The 20,098-nt window shown below is 43.4% G+C and overlaps 1 protein-coding gene across 1 annotated transcript; it reads right to left on the bottom strand.

Moving 5' to 3' along the window:
• Positions 1–688: 688 nt before the first annotated feature.
• ikzf3 (IKAROS family zinc finger 3) lies at positions 689–18,595 on the bottom strand. The gene is made up of 4 exons (XM_031894801.1): positions 18,309–18,595; positions 17,248–17,358; positions 13,468–13,593; positions 689–1,735 (listed from the first exon to the last, which is right to left on the bottom strand). Exons 1-4 carry the CDS (start codon positions 18,520–18,522, stop codon positions 1,053–1,055), a joined length of 1,134 nt encoding a protein of 377 aa, XP_031750661.1. The 5' UTR covers positions 18,523–18,595; the 3' UTR covers positions 689–1,052.
• Between the last annotated feature and the right edge of the window lie 1,503 nt (positions 18,596–20,098).

The raw sequence follows: 20,098 nt of genomic DNA, 5'->3' as shown, positions 1-20,098 counted from the left end.
TAGGAGATTGCAGGCAGGGTTGTGAATCTTTGGTAGGTAGGAGATTGCAGGCAGGGTTGTGAATCTTTGGTAGGTAGGAGATTGCAGGTAGGGTTGGGAATCTTTGGTAGGTAGGAGATTGCAGGTAGGGTTGGGAATCTTTGGTAGGTAGGAGATTGCAAGCAGGGTTGTGAATCTTTGGTAGGTAGGAGATTGCAGGCAGGGTTGTGAATCTTTGGTAGGTAGGAGGTTGCAGGTATTGTTGGGAATCTTTGGAAGGTAGGAGGTTGCAGGTAGGGTTGGGAATCTTTGGTAGGTAGGAGGTTGCAGGTAGGGTTGGGAATCTTTGGTAGGTAGGAGATTGCAGGCAGGGTTGTGAATCTTTGGTAGGTAGGAGGTTGCAGGTATTGTTGGGAATCTTTGGAAGGTAGGAGGTTGCAGGCAGGGTTGTGAATCTTTGGTAGGTAGGAGGTTGCAGGCAGGGTTGTGAATCTTTGGAAGGTAGGAGGTTGCAGGCAGGGTTGTGAATCTTTGGTAGGTAGGAGGTTGCAGGTAGGGTTGGGAATCTATGGTAGGTAGGAGGTTGCAGGTATTGTTGGGAATCTTTGATAGGTAGGAGATTGCAGGCAGGGTTGTGAATCTTTGGTAGGTAGGAGGTTGCAGGTAGGGTTGGGAATCTTTGGTAGGTAGGAGGTTGCAGGTAGGGTTGTGAAGTATCTTCCTTCATGGCACGGCACGGCTCCTAAACCTTATGACAGTGGTTACCGCAGAGGGCGATATCTAGTGTGCAATGGATTTGTGTTGGCGGTGGGGAGGTTCGGGGCTCAGAAGGCCAATCAGGGTAAGTTTTGGAAGAAATGCTAAGTTTCTGCTTGGATATCTCTAAAACTAGAGCAGGTTGGTCAGGTATCTGTAACCGTGATATGAGCTCAAAAGGGCCCTGATCTCTGCTTTAAGCCATGTCCAACTTGTACAAATGAGATCGATCTGGTGGAAGAAACCTAGAAGTTCGGTTTTCAGAATCAGTTCATTGTTTAGGCCTCAGAGATATATATATACACCTTACAAACACGCTATTTCATTCCAAGATGGTGCTCCCCTCGGGCAATGTGAGAGGAGAATTCATAGCGATCCTGGCTGCGGTATCCGCACATGTTGCACTCAAAGGGGTCTCGGAATCCGTGGCATCCCATGTGGATAGTAAACATGACATAATCCAGGAAAAGAACACAGCAGTGATCACAGCGGTACACCCCCAGGGGGCAGCCTTCCTTGCTCAGCACCCTAATGGGGTCCCGCTGGTACTGCCCACTTGGCTTGACGTTCTCACAGACTCTAGAAATCTGCCGGGGCGGCTCGACGGCAATGCTGGGTCGCATAGGGGTAGCGGTTAGGGTAGGGGGGAAAGAGGACCTCTCTTCGTGACTGCTATCAGTATCGGTAGAGTCCTGAGCGCTGGGGATTGGGGAACGAACCCTGTCAGGCACTGACCTCTTCTCTTTCATGAGTTGTCCAGTTACGTGGCCATTGGGTATCTCCACGCGTGTGAGGGGCACGGGGTACAGGCTGCTGATAACCGACACCATTTCAGCAGTGGGGACCGCCGGTGTGTGCACCATTGGGCGTAGGACTTCAGGGTTGACGTAGGCCATGGTGGCGCCTATGTTTTGCTCCATGATTCTGGCGGCCATCATTTCGTGCTCCTTGTCGTACAAGTAACCGTTGTAGGAAATTTCAAAGCACGGCTGCTTCTCTCCTGGGGACACACAGAGCCAGAACTGCGTTAGCACTCACATAACATTAGGGCTGACAGCAAAACATATATAGAAACCTGATAAGTGATGAGCGAATGCGTCCCGTTTCGCTTTGGCGAAAAATGTGCGAATCTTTTAGAACGCCCGCGACTACTCTTGACGCTCACGACTATTTATTTTGACGCCGCAACTATTTATTTTGACGCTGCTACTATTCTTTTGACGCCCGCGACTATTTATTTTGACGCCACGACTATTCTTTTGACGCCGCGACTATTTATTTTGACGCTGCGACTATTCTTTTGACGCCGCGACTATTTATTTTGACGCCGCAACTATTCTTTTGAAACCCACGACTATTTATTTTGACACCGCGACTATTTATTTTGACGCCGCGACTATTCTTTTGACACCACGACTATTTATTTTGACGCGCAACTTTTTTGACGGCGGGACTATTCTTTGACGCCCGTGAAAATTTTTTTTGTCACGGGACTATTCTTTGACGCGCGACTATTTTGACGCCGCAACTATTCTTTGACGCCCGCGACTATTTTTTTTTTACACTGCACAATGCCTGCGACTATTTATTTTGACGCTGCGACTATTCTTTTGACGCCGCGACTATTTATTTTGACGCCGCAACTATTCTTTTGAAACCCACGACTATTTATTTTGACACCGCGACTATTTATTTTGACGCCGCGACTATTCTTTTGACACCACGACTATTTATTTTGACGCGCAACTTTTTTGACGGCGGGACTATTCTTTGACGCCCGTGAAAATTTTTTTTGTCACGGGACTATTCTTTGACGCGCGACTATTTTGACGCCGCAACTATTCTTTGACGCCCGCGACTATTTTTTTTTTACACTGCACAATGCCTGCGACTATTTATTTTGACGCCGCGACTATTCTTTTGATGCCTGCGACTATTTATTTTGACGCCGCGACTATTCTTTTGATGCCCGTGACTATTTATTGTGACGCCGCGACTATTTAGTTTGACGCCCGTGACTATTTATTTTGACGCCGCGACTATTTAGTTTAATGCCTGTGACTATTTATTTTGATGCCCCGACTATTTAGTTTGACACCCGTGACTATTTATTTTGATGCCCGCGACTATTTAGTTTGACACCGCGACTATTTATTTTGACACCGCGACTATTCTTTTGACGTGCGACTATTTATTTTGACGCCCGCAACTATTTAGACGCCACAACTATTCTTTGACGCCCGTGACAATTTTTGCATGCGCTTCAAATTTTTCCGCAGCAAATTTTTCCAGCCGTTTCGCGAAACAATCCGCCAATGGCGATACGCGGAAATTTGCCGCGAATCCATGCCTGCCGAAACATTTCGACCCATCACTAAACCTGAGACCTCTGTGCTTCAGTCGCAGGGACCACTACCATTTCTTTGCTTTAGCATTCATGGAATGGAAACAATAGAGGTAAAATGACTCCATTTTCTTTGCTTCCATTAGTTCCTATGTAGGTTTATTGATCCAGGTGGCAGTTTCAGCCTTGCATTAGATGCCATTGTTCTTTATTTGGCCACAAATGTCTTTTCACATTAACTTTTCTCAGTACTTCAGCAGAGCCTAACGCCCCAAACAATAATCTCCCTGTGAGCCACCGTAGAACTGAATTTCTTTATTGACTGACTGCCTCGTCTGATCTTACCCAGCTACGCCCTCTCACTAGAGAGACCTGAGCACCCCGCAGTGAGTATTAATGAATCATCGTGTGAACAAAGGCCTTTCTTTTCCTCAGGAACAATCACTAAAGGTAAGAAACTGATGAGAGCGGCGAAAACACATATCTGCTTTATCGGAACATGTTTTTTGGGTTTAACTGCCAATTCAAAAGCTGTTCAGTAGGTTCATGTACAGATCAACCTTCCACAAGGCGCTAACCATTGGCATCTATTCCTATCTATTCCTAAGTGGGAGGGACTTCTTCCTTCAGGGTTTCCGTCCCGCCCATTCTCCACCATAGTTACATAGTTACATAGGGTTGAAAAAAGACCAGAGTCCATCAAGTTCAACCCTTCCAAGTAAACCCAGCACCCACAACCCTATACCTACCAATCTATACACTCACATACATAAACTATATATACAACCACTAATACTAAACCCCTAATATACCTATCCCTGTAATCTGTTCCTTCAACCAGTAGGAATAAATACCATTTTTATATGCTGAAATCCAGCTGCAAAACTGTTCTTCTCTTTCTGCATCATTTGAAATCCTGGCAGGGGAGGAGGGACTAAAACACTGATGTTACACATTGTAACAACTTCTCCCCAGCTTACAGACAGCATGCAGGAACTACATAACCCACAATGCATTGCACTGGGATGTTCCTTTCCTTATTGACATCATGTGTGCAGCAGGGAATTGTGGGATTGGGAAGATGCAAGCCGAAGGCAAAAGGCATAAAGCGCGTAAGGGGGGTGGCATCGGCCTACTGCTTGAAATTATGTTTACTTTTCAAAAAGTTTAAGTTGCGTTTGGGTGGAGTTCCCCCTTAAGTAATTAATCTGTCCCTTAGGGTGAGATGGTTTAGGTAAATAACTGTGTTCATGAATTACCCATAAGCCCCTACCTTGTGCATTAGGTGAGGTAACGGGGTCCCTTGTATCCATATCACATCATCAGTAAGGCAGGAGAGATTTAATAGGTTACTGTACAATGGGGGAGAGCAATGACTCTGATCCCACCGACCCATTCTCATGGAGGTCCTAATATATTTTCCTTTCTCTGGGGCTCCTGCTTGAACTTTGGGGTGTATTTGATTAAAACAAAAGAGGTTGTCCCCTATCACCCATATTGTGTGGGTCCTTCTGTGAGTGAAGCAACACGGTTGACAAAAATTAGGGGGAAAACAGAAAGGGGGTCTGGTATTTCCGCTGGGATAATTATGGTTCTAGCTGTTTGGGTACCATATCTGGATCGGTAGAGAGGGGCCCATGTCTTGGGGACCACCTAGCACCCCAGGCAGGTTTAATCTATCACTGATAGGTTTGTTACTCATTTACTCGACCCGTTAACCCATTACTGGCAGTTCATGGCCAGCCACAGATTTCCCATCAAGGGGAAAACAGAAAGGGGGTCTGGCATTTCCGTTGGAATAACTATGGTTCTAGCTGTTTGTGCGCCATATCTGGATCAGTAGAGGGGGGGCCATGTCTTGGGGACCACCTAGCACCCCAGGCAGGTTTAATCTATCACAAAAATTAGGGGGAAAACAGAAAGGGGGTCTGGCATTTCCGTTGGAATAACTATGGTTCTAGCTGTTTGTGCGCCATATCTGGATTGGTAGAGGGGGGGGGCATGTCTTGGGGACCACCTAGCAGCCCAGGCAGGTTTAATCTATCACAAAAATTAGGGGGAAAACAGAAAGGGGGTCTGGCATTTCCGTTGGAATAACTATGGTTCTAGCTGTTTATGTGCCATATCTGGATCAGTAGAGGGGGCCCATGTCTTGGGGACCACCTAGCACCCCAGGCAGGTTTAATCTATCACTGATAGGATTGTTACTCATTTACCCGACCCGTTAACCCATTACTGGCAATTCATGTACAGTAGCCAGAATGGTACAAATGCCTGAATGGTTGCTACGAGCTGAAACAGTCTCTGATTGGTCCCTCTGGCACGATTCCCCATGCCTTCAGCAGTGTGTAACCTACAATAAGTTTGTGATGGTTGTGAGTCAGATGCAGTTCAGCAATACGTTACTGTTACAGTACAATCCATCATCGTCAGCAAATGCACCGCACTTCCCACCACTCTTTAAATAGCAAGTCAGCAATGTGCGGAAAAATATTACATTATTCTTTTCGCCTCCCTTGTTCTCATGGTTCTACCCACCTCCGCACCGCTTGGTGCCTCTAACCGCACACATTTTCAAGAATTATTGCAGCTATTTCTTTACAAATCAGCTACAACTCTGCCCCCCAATAAGGATGTTGTTCACCTTCATTACCTGTTTATACAATACTCGCTTAAAGAAGCAGTAAAGCTTTATTTGTACCCAGGCTGATTTAGTTTAATTCAACGAAAGGGGTTTAAATGGGGTTAAGGTGTTTAGTAAGGAGGTTACACCATTCAAAGTGAGGGGGAGTAATAGGGGGTTCCAGCCAATCAGAGTATTACGTTGCCCATGGGAAATTGCCTTTTTAAATACATTCCCATTGAATCATACTAAGTATCTAGTACAGGTATGGGACCTGTTACCCAGAATCCTCGGGACCCAGGGTATTCTGGATACAGTTTCCTTCTGTAATTTGGATCTCCATAGCATAAGCCTACTATGAAATAACCCCAATAGGGCTGTTCTGCCCCCAATAAGGTGTAATTATATCTTAGTTGGGATCAAGTACAGGTACTGTTTTATTATTACAGAGAAAAGGGAATCATTTAACCATTAAATAAACCCAATAGGGCTGTTCTGCCCCCCAATAAGGGGTAATTATATCTTAGTTGGGATCAAGTACAGGTACTGTTTTATTATTACAGAGAAAAAGGAATCATTTAACCATTAAATAAACCCAATAGGGCTGTTCTGCCCCCCAATAAGGGGTAATTATATCTTAGTTGGGATCAAGTACAGGTACTGTTTTATTATTACAGAGAAAAGGGAATCATTTAACCATTAAATAAACCCAATAGGGCTGTTCTGCCCCCAATAAGGGGTAATTATATCTTAGTTGGGATCAAGTACAGGTACTGTTTTATTATTACAGAGAAAAGGGAATCATTTAACCATGAAATAAACCCAATAGGGCTGTTCTGCCCCCAATAAGGGGTAATTATATCTTAGTTGGGATCAAGTACAGGTACTGTTTTATTATTACAGAGAAAAGGGAATCATTTAACCATGAAATAAACCCAATAGGGCTGTTCTGCCCCAATAAGGGGTAATTATATCTTAGTTGGGATCAAGTACAGGTACTGTTTTATTATTACAGAGAAAAGGGAATCATTTAACCATTAAATAAACCCAATAGGGCTGTTCTGCCCCCAATAAGGGGTAATTATATCTTAGTTGGGATCAAGTACAGGTACTGTTTTATTATTACAGAGAAAAGGGAATCATTTAACCATGAAATAAACCCAATAGGGCTGTTCTGCCCCAATAAGGGGTAATTATATCTTAGTTGGGATCAAGTACAGGTACTGTTTTATTATTACAGAGGAAAGGGAATCATTTAACCGTGAAATAAAGCCAATAGGGCTGTTCTGTATTCCCCTTTACCTACAGTTTCAGTTAAAGCCATGTTGTTACCCCGCACCCTTGGTGCCTATGTGTTTATGAGCTCAGTAGTTCTTCCTGCCCTAATTTCTTGCAGTTACAAATGAAAACCATTCATTGACATAGCGGTGCGTTTGTGCTCGCTGCCTTCCCATGATGTGCAAACCTGAAACCAGAAAGAGCAGAATCATCTCACGAACCTCAAGCTCTGGGACCTGTCAGATCGCAATAGCGTTTTGAAATTGCCTCTTAAAAATATGAGATTAATCATCTTTTTTACAGAGGTGTGGAGCTAAATTTAACTTTAAAGTCATTTTTTTTCTTAAACCTTTTTCCTATTTTTTGTTTTTTAAAGGGGAGGTTCACCTTTCAGTTAATGTTTATATTATAGAATGGCCAACTTTTCTATTGGTCTTTATTGCTTGATTGGTTTTAAATTTTTTCTTTCCTTTTCTGCCTCTTTCCACCGTTTAAATGGGGGTCACTGACCCCGGCAGCCAAAAATGATTGCTCTGTGAGGCTCCCATTTCATTGTTATAGCTTATGTTTATATTCAGACCCACTCCTATTCATATTCCAGCTTCTTATACAAACTACTGCCTGGTTGCTAAGGTAAATTTGACCCTAGCAACCAGATAACTGCTGAAATTCCAAACTGGAGAGATGCCGAATAAAAAGCTGGGCCGCCGGGGCCTACTAGTTTTTCCTGGTGTCCGAGCGGCCCAGCTTTTTATTCGGCATCTCTCCAGTCCCCAGTCCCGATCCCTGTTGCCGCTCCACCAGCCACTGATGTCCTCCGCTGACACATTTCCCTTACTTGTGCTTAGGGAGGACATTGGGCGGGCCCCTCCTGGGGGTTAGGGGGGCGCGGCCGGCGGGTGATGCGGGGGCACCTTGGAGAATGCGGGGCCCCTGGGGCGGCAGCCCCGGTGGCCCTGCACCTCCCAGACCGACCCTGGCCAGTCCTACCAGTGGAAATCCAGCGGCGGAGCTGGGGGGGGGACGTGGGGGTTGAGTAGTCCAGGGAATTTTCCCCCGTGATGTCACCAGAAGTGACATCATGGGCACGGAAGTGACGTCACCCTAGGGTGGAACAAGGTGGAACCTGGACACGTCACTGCCCCGCCAAACTGAAAGTTACATCATTATTTTGGGGCGGGAACCAGAATTAAGGTCATAAATTGGCGAGATTGCTGGGGAGCGCAGGTCTTTTTGTGTTTTTTTAAAGCTGCCAGCAACCTCCCCGACTACCCCCGCTGTGTACCCGCAGGCTACCTGCACAGATCACAGATCTTCTGCCCAGTTTTGTGGGTATTCTGTGGGTACCCGGCCAGCTGAACACTGATGAGATGATGCCGGGCAGGCTTAGAAAATATTTGGCGCCCAATTTGTGATGCCAAAAGATTCACCTGTTTGTGCCCACAATGACACCAGAATGCATTGTGGGAACAACAAACATGGCAGTTGTGCAATGATTGTGTGAATGCCCCATAAATCTGTAAGGAAGGGGGAAAGAATTCTGTGCGCACAGCGCGTGTAAAATAATAAGCAGTTTCCTTAATCTTTTGCCAGTGATTTTAATGACTCAGATTTGGTTCCATCAGGCACTCGGATTCAGCCAAATCCTGAACCAAATCAAGAATCAAATGCAGAATTCAGTTACTAATGGTAATGGTGTATTTGAATGCTTAGGGCAGGGCCCAATTAACCCTGTCAGTCCCGTCAATGGGGTACTTGCACATCTACCACTGTAGGGTGCAACCTGTATGATATATATATATATATATAGATATAGATATATCTGCTCCAGATTCACTGCTGTAAAAGGTGCAGCATTGGATTAAGGGATCCCTGTACAGGTATAGGATCCCTTATCCGGAAACCCATTATCCAGAAAGTTCCAAATTACGGAAAGGCCATCTCCCATCCATTATAAGAAAATAATTCTAATTTTTAAAAATGATTTCCTTTTTCTCTGTAATAATAAATCAAAACCTTGAGTGAAAAGTTATTAATATTAATTACTGGGGGGGGGGCGGAAGTAACTAGCCAACTGTCAGCCCCCCCCCCCCCCCCCCCGGTATTCTTGCTTTCCTTTTCCTTTAAAACACAAGTAGGAAATATTACCTTCCATTATATGTGTATTACCCCCCCCCCACCGCTTCCCTTGCAGGTACCAGAACATACTTTTATTAATAAGCCCCTGTACATACATACGTACATACCATACACATGTAACTGCCCCACACAATACACACACATAATGTTTGTTGGCACATTTACATAAACGTCATTTTCCCCAAATACTCACAGATCAGGAAACATCTGTCACCTGTTCCTAATATACAGGATTCAATGAAAGTGCCCCCCTGACACACACACACACACACGCCAGGATACATGCACCGTGCCCCCCCTAGCAGCACACACAGACATATATAGGAGCCCCCCCAGTACCCCACCTAACACACTCATGGCTGCTTGGCACAGTGGGGTATATTATAAGCTCTAGTAACCATTATTGTGGCTGCATTATTTCTCCACTGCACAGTCTAGACCAGGGATTTCCCAACCTTTTTAACCCGTGGACAACATTCAATAGTAAAAAGAGTTGGGGAGCAAGAAAAAAATGTTCCTGGCGGTGCTAAATAAGGGCTATGATTGGTTATTTGGGAGCCCCTATGGGGACTGGCAGCTACAGGAGGTTCTGTTTGGCAGTACAGCTGGTTCTTATGCAACCAAAACTTGCCCCCAAGCCAGGAATTCAAAAATAAGCACCTGCTTTGGGGCACTGGGAGCAACACCCAAGGGGTTGGGGAGCAACATGTTACCCCTGAGCCACTGGTTGGGGATCCCTGTTCTAGACTGTAAGCTCTTTGGTGCTCTTTCTTATCTTGCAAAATAATATTCAGCCCCTACTTCTCTTCCTTCTCTCTTTATGCTCTCTCTTCCTGAGATTGTATGTCTTAACACATACAGACACATTCAATATTAGAGATACATCTAGATATAATGCAAAGCTTGACTGTTAAACTTGTATATGCAAAAAAACTGTCAATAAAAAAAAAATAATATTCAGCCAATTAGGCTGATGTTCCACGAAACCAGTTAGTGGCCAACAATAGATCTCTGCTATCTGGGGTGAATAACCGCTCCAAAATGCCTTTCCACCGGCCACAATAGGTGGAAAGGGCTTCACATTGTTTCGGTTTTCCGAAGTTGCATGAAGGTTCCTCCTGTAGGCAACTTTGTGCAACTTTGGAAATCTAAAGTAATTCAAAGGCCTTTCCACTGGCGACTCCTATTCTTGCCGGTGGAGTGTGGCTAATTCTCTGTGGGACATCTGCCTTATTCCCTGTGCAAATATTTTATATATATATATGTATAATTTTCATTTGAAATCCTTAATATGTTATGCGCATTAAAGGAGTCCTCCACCCCAAGAACTGTTTTATTGCTGCAGAATGAAGGAAAGGGGATAATCAAACATGGCTTCCAAACACCATTACATTTCCAAATAACTTTAAACCACTAAAATAAGTCAATTATAAATATTGGAAAGTGGCACAGAATGCTATATTTTTTAATCAAGCAAACATGGGTGGAGGTTCCCTTTACAGGGTACATTCATAAGGTATATAAACACCCCCAAATGTTTTGTATGCCCCACTGCACACTGTCACCTATACTATTATTTTACACCACTTCAAGCCCGGTGTTTCTCCAAATTAATCAGTAGAAACTCAAGCAAAACGATAACATGAAAAAGTAATTTATAAAGCAGGGGCAATAAATGCAGCTTTGTAACACTGGGGGTTTTTAATGTCCATCTTCTTGTACCAAAACGTCATTACATAGCTTTATAAATGCCTGTCTAGGATCATTGGAAACCCCTTTTCCAGAATTACAGGAGGGCCATCTCCCACACCCACAGACTCCATTTTAATCGTATAATTCAAGATTTAAAAAAATGATTTCCTCTTTCTCTATAATAATAAAACAGTACCTGTACTTGATCCCAACTAAGATATAATTACCCCTTATTGGGGGCAGAACAGCCCTATTGGGTTTATTTCATGGTTAAATGATCCCTTTTCTCTGTAATAATAAAACAGTACCTGTACTTGATCCCAACTAAGATATAATTACCCCTTATTGGGGCAGAACAGCCCTATTGGGTTTATTTCATGGTTAAATGATTCCCTTTTCTCTGTAATAATAAAACAGTACCTGTACTTGATCCCAACTAAGATATAATTACCCCTTATTGGGGCAGAACAGCCCTATTGGGTTTATTTCATGGTTAAATGATCCCTTTTCTCTGTAATAATAAAACAGTACCTGTACTTGATCCCAACTAAGATATAATTACCCCTTATTGGGGGCAGAACAGCCCTATTGGGTTTATTTCATGGTTAAATGATTCCCTTTTCTCTGTAATAATAAAACAGTAGCTGTACTTGATCCCAACTAAGATATAATTACCCCTTATTGGGGGCAGAACAGCCCTATTGGGTTTATTTAATGGTTAAATGATTCCCTTTTCTCTGTAATAATAAAACAGTACCTGTACTTGATCCCAACTAAGATATAATTACCCCTTATTGGGGCAGAACAGCCCTATTGGGTTTATTTAATGGTTAAATGATTCCCTTTTCTCTGTAATAATAAAACAGTACCTGTACTTGATCCCAACTAAGATATAATTACCCCTTATTGGGGCAGAACAGCCCTATTGGGTTTATTTAATGGTTAAATGATTCCCTTTTCTCTGTAATAATAAAACAGTACCTGTACTTGATCCCAACTAAGATATAATTACCCCTTATTGGGGGCAGAACAGCCCTATTGGGTTTATTTAATGGTTAAATGATTCCCTTTTCTCTGTAATAATAAAACAGTACCTGTACTTGATCCCAACTAAGATATAATTACCCCTTATTGGGGGCAGAACAGCCTGTACTTGATCCCAACTAAGATATAATTACCCCTTATTGGGGCAGAACAGCCCTATTGGGTTTATTTAATGGTTAAATGATTCCCTTTTCTCTGTAATAATAAAACAGTAGCTGTACTTGATCCCAACTAAGATATAATTACCCCTTATTGGGGGCAGAACAGCCCTATTGGGTTTATTTAATGGTTAAATGATTCCCTTTTCTCTGTAATAATAAAACAGTACCTGTACTTGATCCCAACTAAGATATAATTACCCCTTATTGGGGCAGAACAGCCCTATTGGGTTTATTTAATGGTTAAATGATTCCCTTTTCTCTGTAATAATAAAACAGTACCTGTACTTGATCCCAACTAAGATATAATTACCCCTTATTGGGGCAGAACAGCCCTATTGGGTTTATTTAATGGTTAAATGATTCCCTTTTCTCTGTAATAATAAAACAGTACCTGTACTTGATCCCAACTAAGATATAATTACCCCTTATTGGGGGCAGAACAGCCCTATTGGGTTTATTTAATGGTTAAATGATTCCCTTTTCTCTGTAATAATAAAACAGTACCTGTACTTGATCCCAACTAAGATATAATTACCCCTTATTGGGGGCAGAACAGCCTGTACTTGATCCCAACTAAGATATAATTACCCCTTATTGGGGCAGAACAGCCCTATTGGGTTTATTTAATGGTTAAATGATTCCCTTTTCTCTGTAATAATAAAACAGTACCTGTACTTGATCCCAACTAAGATATAATTACCCCTTATTGGGGGCAGAACAGCCCTATTGGGTTTATTTCATGGTTAAATGATTCCCTTTTCTCTGTAATAATAAAACAGTACCTGTACTTGATCCCAACTAAGATATAATTACCCCTTATTGGGGGCAGAACAGCCCTATTGGGTTTATTTCATGGTTAAATGATTCCCTTTTCTCTGTAATAATAAAACAGTACCTGTACTTGATCCCAACTAAGATATAATTACCCCTTATTGTTCCCCCCTGTTCCTGATCATTCTGGATAGCAAGTCGCACACCTGTATATGGAATTGTAATGCCTGCTGTACTTCAGCGCCGTTTCTATTTATTCTATAAATACAGTACCACGTGTGGGTGCCAGCGATAGTGAATCTCAGCCCTTTCGATTCGATACACTTGTACAGCTGCCATTGGCTGAGGGTGATTCTTCCCCTTTTACAATTCATGCTCTACCAACCCGGTGTGAAGTGTTCCCCATCACCACACACACACATACACACCACAAACATAGACAACAGGGTTCTGTGCTAATAGGAGCAAGTCCCAAACTCTCTGGTCTAATTCACTGCCTATCAAGAAATGGAAAGAGGTTGTGAAACCCTGAAGCAAATTCGCCCTGGGGAGGAGGGTGGGGACGCTGGAGATGGGGAGACATGTGACCTTTGCCATGATGGTACCTACCTGGTAATGGCCTATATTTTTAATTTCAAGTTCTAGATTTATTTCTAGATAAAATGAAAAGCGGTTCTTACCGATGAACTTCTGCGGCATGGTGCTCTTCCTTTTGGCCACGTTGCTGGCTAAACGATCCAGGACCAACGCTCTTTCACTCCCCATCTCCGGTTTGGGCGGCCTGGAGTCCTCGCTTGCTGCTGTTGCTGTGCCCGGGTGGGTAGGAAAGAGAGAGGAAAAAGGAATTGTTTATTGTCACAAGCAGAAGTGACTGCAGGCACAGACCCTCTAAAGTAACTGTCAGAGTGCAGAGTCTGTGAAGCCCTCGCTGTAAAGGTTGCGGTTTTTTTGCCAGTGAGGTGCAAGTTAATTTGTGGTCAACTGAACATCATTCAGACAGATGCAAATCTTGTGCTTAAATGAGAGCGTGGCCCATACACCATAAGTGCCTCTGAGCCGGAGGAAGTACTGCAATTGCTGCAGGGGGGTGGGGGGGCTCAATAAATAAGGGAGAGAAGTAAAGCCCACAAATCCATCTAGAACTTCCTTATACCCACTGCTGCCAATGGGATATACGTCTGCAGCTCATCCATCCAATATAAAGCTCAGAGCAATAGATGGAAAATGGCTACTTCGGTGATCTGTTTGTTCTGCCTTAAGGTGGCCACACACGTGGCGATTTCCGATCTTTCATGTGACCAATCGGCCACTAACCTTCAGGGCTGAAACGGCAGATATGGAGGTAGAAACAATAGGATTTCTACCTCCTTCTGCCGATTCAGCCCTGACGGCAGATTTTGCTCAGGCGCCTTCTATGGCGCCCAATCAAAATCTTTTAACCTTGACCGATATCAGCAGCCTCCTGCGATATCGGTCGACTCGCGGACTTGCCATACACGCACCGGATAGCGTACGAAACGAGGTTTGGTACGATATTATCGGTGCGTGTATGGCCAGCTTTAGCCCAAGCTCTTCCCTTCTCTCTATGGCACATGTGGCTATGTGTCTACTGCGGTGCTTTTAGGCACTACTGCAATGGCCAAACATCTTTGAGATTCCCACAAGATTTGGGGTGGTTCTGTCCATTGTGATTGGAGATAAATCCCCAGTGTTTGATATGGAGTAGCTTCTAATCTTTTACTTTACTTTGATGGAAAAGCTCTAGAACGCTTTGCCATTACAAACAAGCTCTAGGGGAGCTCCGGCTTCCGAACCAAAAGAGCCCAACACAGCACAGAAACCCTAATGGGTTTATTTAATTTTTTAATTACTTTTTAGAAGACAAAGTATGAAGATCCAAATTACAGAAAGGACCACTTATCTACAATATCCCTGGCCCTAAGCATTTTGGATAGCAGGCTGGATACCTGCACATAGAACTTGTGTACAGGTATAGGACCCATTATCCAGAATACTCAGGACCAAGGGAATTCCAGATAAGGGATCTTTCTGTAATTTGGATCTCCATACCTTAAATGTACTTAAAAATTAATAAAACATTAATTTAACCCCATAGGATTGTTTTGCATTCAATAAGGATTATTTATATCTTGGTTGTGATAGGTTACAAGATACTGTTTTATTACTACAGAGAAAGAAGAAAATCAGCTTTAAAGTTCTATATTATTTGATTAAAATGGAGTCTATGGGAGACAGGCCTTTCCGTAATTCGGAGCTTTCTGGATAACAGGTTTCTGGATAAGGGATCCCATACCTGTACTTCAACACTGTTTCTATTTCTTCTATAAATAAAGGATCATGTGTGTATAAGTGATAGTGAATTCCAGGCCCTTTTGATTTAATACACTGGTACAGTTGCCATTGGCTGTTGGTGATTCTTCCCCAATTTCCGCTAGAGTCCGGAACACTTTTGATGGTATGTTGCTTCCATTCAGCCACAAGAGTATTATTAGTGAGGTTGGGCACTGATGTTGGGGATCAGGCCTGGCTCACAGTTGGGGTTCCAATATCCCACAGGTGCCAGTTGGGTTGAGATGAGCGCTCTGTGCAGGCCTCTATTATTCTACTCCTATCTCAGCTAACCCTTTCTGTAGGACCTGGCTTTGTGCATCAGGCCATTATTGTGCTGAAACAGGAAAAGGCCTTCCCCAAACTGTTGCCACAAAGAAACGGAATCCTTTAGAATGTCATTCTATGCAGCAGCATTTAGGGTTTCTTTCATTGAAACCCAGGGCCATAGTCCAACCAATTGCGTCCAGCCCCAGGCCATTAATCCTCCCCACCAAACACACTCATAAGGCAGCATGGTGTGTGATTCATCCCTTCATAGAACCTGTTTGTACTGTTCTTGAGGCCAATGGTGGCCACTTTTATGCCACTTTAGCCAATGCTTGGCAGTGCCCGTGATGATCATTGGCTCGTGTTTGTGGCTGTTTATCCTGACAAATAGTTGTTTTGCTGACATTGCTTACAGACATAGTTGGGAAATAAGTGCAACTTATCTTCCAATTTGTGCCTGTATGTTACCCAACCACTTAGACTGTAAGCTCTATGGGGCAGGGACCTCCTTCCTACTGTGTCTCATACCCCATGGCACTTACTCCCTGTGCATTTATATATATTTATTGTATTTATTATATCACTTGTCCTCCCTGTGTGTAACTCTGTATATTGTAAGACTGTACAGCGCTACGTACCCTTGTGGCGCTTTATAAATAAAGTTATACATACATACATACATACAACTAAAGGTGGCCATCCTTTAGACCGATTCAGCAGCTTATCTGCCTGTGTATTGGAACCCCCGACGGGCCTACCCAGCTACCATCTGGCCTAAAATTGGGCAGATCTCGGTAAATTAGCCCAATATCACCCACCTTAGGGTGGGCATATCGGGTGAGATCTGCTTGCTTGGCAACCTCGCCAAACGAGTGAATCTTCCCGTGTATGGCCACCATTAGTGTTGCAACAAAGTGCATTTTGTTTACAACTGATGCCTTAATCATTTAGCCATGTAGTGCATAGAAGCTATGTTGTACCTTGAAGAGAGGTAGCAGCCATGTTGGCCACTTTACACCACATTAGCCAATGGTTGGCAGCGCCCGTGATGATCATTGGCTCATGTTTGTGGCTGTTTATCCTGACAACTTTACAACTGATGCCTTAATCATTTAGCCATGTTGGACATATGAACATCGCTGCATGCAGAAAGTGTAATTGTGATTATATACATGTATATATGAGTTTAGTAAACCATGAAACTACCATTTCTACTTATCCCCGCAGTGCTGGGAAATGATCTATTTAGTATCCTGTTGGTCATTGGTATATACCGCCCTGCGTGATACAATTCTACTGTATTTATCACCTCCGACTTCTCTTGGCAAAGTAAAGGACACCTGCTGCCTGTTCTCTGCGACCACTTTCTGTCGCTTGTCATTCTTTCCACTGAGCTGGTTTGAGGTTTTCTGCTCTCTCTATTCAAGGCAAGCGCTCGGGTATCCTCGCTGTCTAATGGAAGGCATTGCTTCCTGTCCCTTTGCATTTGTGGTCAGTTAAGGAAGAACAGTGAAGCGCTGCCGAAGCACGAGGGTCGACTACAGTGACGAGGCTGCGAGTAGCCCCAGGTGACTGCCGGTGGCCAACTCTTTTACACGCGGTTACATAAAATAGCTCATAAAGTAGATATATATATATATTTATATACTTCTACTGCCAGCGGTTGAATCTGTAAACAGGGATTTTGATCTGATAAGGTGTGAAAACGCTTTCTTACTTCCTTTGCAGCTTCCATTTTTTTTAAAGCAATATATGTAATATCTCTGACACGCACAGCACACACAGAAAGCAAAGGAACAGATAGTTATTGTGCGAGTGATTGGGTCAGAGATGGGACCCACCGGACTCACTGAGGTTCTGCTGATAAATGCGGCACCGCTCCTTGTGCTCTTCCAGGGAACTGCGCTGCTTGTAGCTACGGCCGCAAAATTCACATTTGTAGGGTTTCTCCACTGGGGAAAAAAATGAAGCATAAATAAATATAAAACATAAATACATTTAGAAATACATCATAATATTTATAGTATATACATAGCCATTGCGGAGTATGCCGTAAGGGGGAAATCCACCCAACACAACTTGAGCTTTTTGAAAAGTAAACATAATTTCAAGTAACATCAATATATAATATATAATATCAATATAAATACGCAGCCTTTTCATGATGTTTAATGTAATAATCTGGTTTGGAACAGTTCCCTAAGCCCCACCCCCTGTTCCCTAAGCCCCGCCCCCTGTTCCCCTGCTGATCTGGCTGACTACTTTGTGACTCAAATAAACTGTAACAGTAGTCACCTGTCCCTCAGCCTGCCTCCTCCCAATCCCACAATTCCCTGCTGCACACGTGATGTCAATAAGGAAAGGAACATCCCAGTGCAATGCATTGTGGGTTATGTAGTTCAGGCATGCTGTCCGTAAGCTGTGGGGAAGTTGTTACAATCTGTAACATCAGTGTTTTAGTCCCTCCTCCCCTGCCAGGATTTTAGATGATGTGTCGGAGAGGGTTGAGGGAGGCAGTAGGTAAGTGAATATAATCACTGGCGGTGCCTAACTTTTGGCACACACAAATGATTGTGACTTTCCTTCTCCTTGAACTTTTGTAGCTTTTACCCTTTTCCTGTAACAAAATGCCAGAGCAAAGCACAGGCTGCTTATTTTCCACAAGACTTACCATTTAGTATATACGAGTATACAGTCTATTTTCTGTCTATTGCGCTAAGGTGCGAAGGGTTTCTTTTTTGACCACCATTTAGCAAAAAGGCTCTACATTGTAATATTTGCCCTGATCCTGTAACCCAGAGCAACCGGCAGGCAGCTGTGTTCCAGTGCCGTTGCTAGGAGTTACTGGACTAGGGGAAATGTAATTGTTCAGCCATTACTTCCCAATAAGCAAGGTTCTCACCTGAATGTGTGCGTAGGTGCCCAGTGAGCGCGTCCCTCCTCTGGCAGGCGTAACTGCAAAGGTGGCACTTGAAGGGTTTTTCCCCGGTGTGCAGCTTCCCATGTCGGAGCAAGTTTCCCTTCTGGGTGAATGAGGCCCCACACTGATTGCACTGGAAAGGCCTCTCTCCTGGAATAGGCAACAGCATCATTGGTGAGAATGGGCAGCACCACATGGAGCAATGGCGCTAAAGCCAAAGAGCAGTACAGCGATAAGCAATAAAGCTAAAAAAGAGTGCCGGCTCTGCCCCGGCTCTATCATACTATCCAATTGTACATTCACTTGTCCAGCTCACTGCTAAACTCCTCACATTGATTGAAAAAACGGGGTGTAAAATGTGCAAATGTGGTGTAATTCGTCTATCATTAAGGGGTGGTTCAACCTTGAATTCATTTTTATTATGATGTAGGACACAGGCAATCAATGACAATTTGCAGTTGGCCTTTTGAATTATTTAGCTTTTTGGCCAGCAGCTCTCCAGCTTGGAATCTCAGCAGCTCTATGGGTTCTAGCGTCCCATTTCTAGCAAGCGATTTACCCTTTTTAATGAGAGACTGTAATATAAATAAAGGTCCCCATACACGTTGACATTCGCTCGCTTGGCGAGATATCTTCACTCGATATCCCACACCTACGGGTGGGCGATATCGGGGAGCGTGTAGGTAAAAAAAACTAATAATTTGGCCAAACGATCAAATTATATTGGTGGCAATGGGGCAGTCGGTTCGAGAACCGCATCAACGAGCCAATGTGGTCCCTGATCCGACTGAACTTTCTAACCAGCCCAATCGATATCTGGCGATGTTGGTTGGGCAGGCCCCTCGTTCCTGCCCCTACACGGGCCGATTACCTACCGAATCTGTCCAAGGGACCCATATCGGCAGCTACAATTGGCCCGTGTATGGGGACCTTAAGAGAGGGTCTGAATAGAAAGACAAGTAAATAAAAAGTTTAGCAGAAACTACTAAAAAGGAGCTTCTATAACAGGGGTCCTCTAACTTTTTAAACAGGGGGCCAGTTCCCGGTCCCTCAGACTGTTGGGGAGCCGGACTATAGTTTGCGGCGCGTCCTCACCCCTGTTTTATTATTACAGGGAAAAAGGAATCATTTAACCATGAAATAAACCCAATAGGGCTGTTCTGCCCCAATAAGGGGTAATTATATCTTAGTTGGGATCAAGTACAGGTACTGTTTTATTATTACAGGGAAAAAGGAATCATTTAACCATGAAATAAACCCAATAGGGCTGTTCTGCCCCCAATAAGGGGTAATTATATCTTAGTTGGGATCAAGTACAGGTACTGTTTTATTATTACAGGGAAAAAGGAATCATTTAACCATGAAATAAACCCAATAGGGCTGTTCTGCCCCCAATAAGGGGTAATTATATCTTAGTTGGGATCAAGTACAGGTACTGTTTTATTATTACAGAGAAAAGGGAATCATTTAACCATGAAATAAACCCAATAGGGCTGTTCTGCCCCAATAAGGGGTAATTATATATTAGTTGGGATCAAGTACAGGTACTGTTTTATTATTACAGAGAAAAGGGAATCATTTAACCATTAAATAATCCCAATAGGGCTGTTCTGCCCCAATAAGGGGTAATTATATCTTAGTTGGGATCAAGTACAGGTACTGTTTTATTATTACAGAGAAAAGGGAATAATTTAACCATGAAATAAACCCAATAGGGCTGTTCTGCCCCAATAAGGGGTAATTATATCTTAGTTGGGATCAAGTACAGGTAC

This window comes from Xenopus tropicalis, chromosome 10 (genome assembly GCF_000004195.4).
Source record: "Xenopus tropicalis strain Nigerian chromosome 10, UCB_Xtro_10.0, whole genome shotgun sequence".
Taxonomy (NCBI): Eukaryota; Metazoa; Chordata; class Amphibia; order Anura; family Pipidae; genus Xenopus; species Xenopus tropicalis.
The sequence above is the reverse complement of the archived record's forward strand: the minus strand, read 5'-3'. Positions and strand labels throughout refer to the sequence as shown.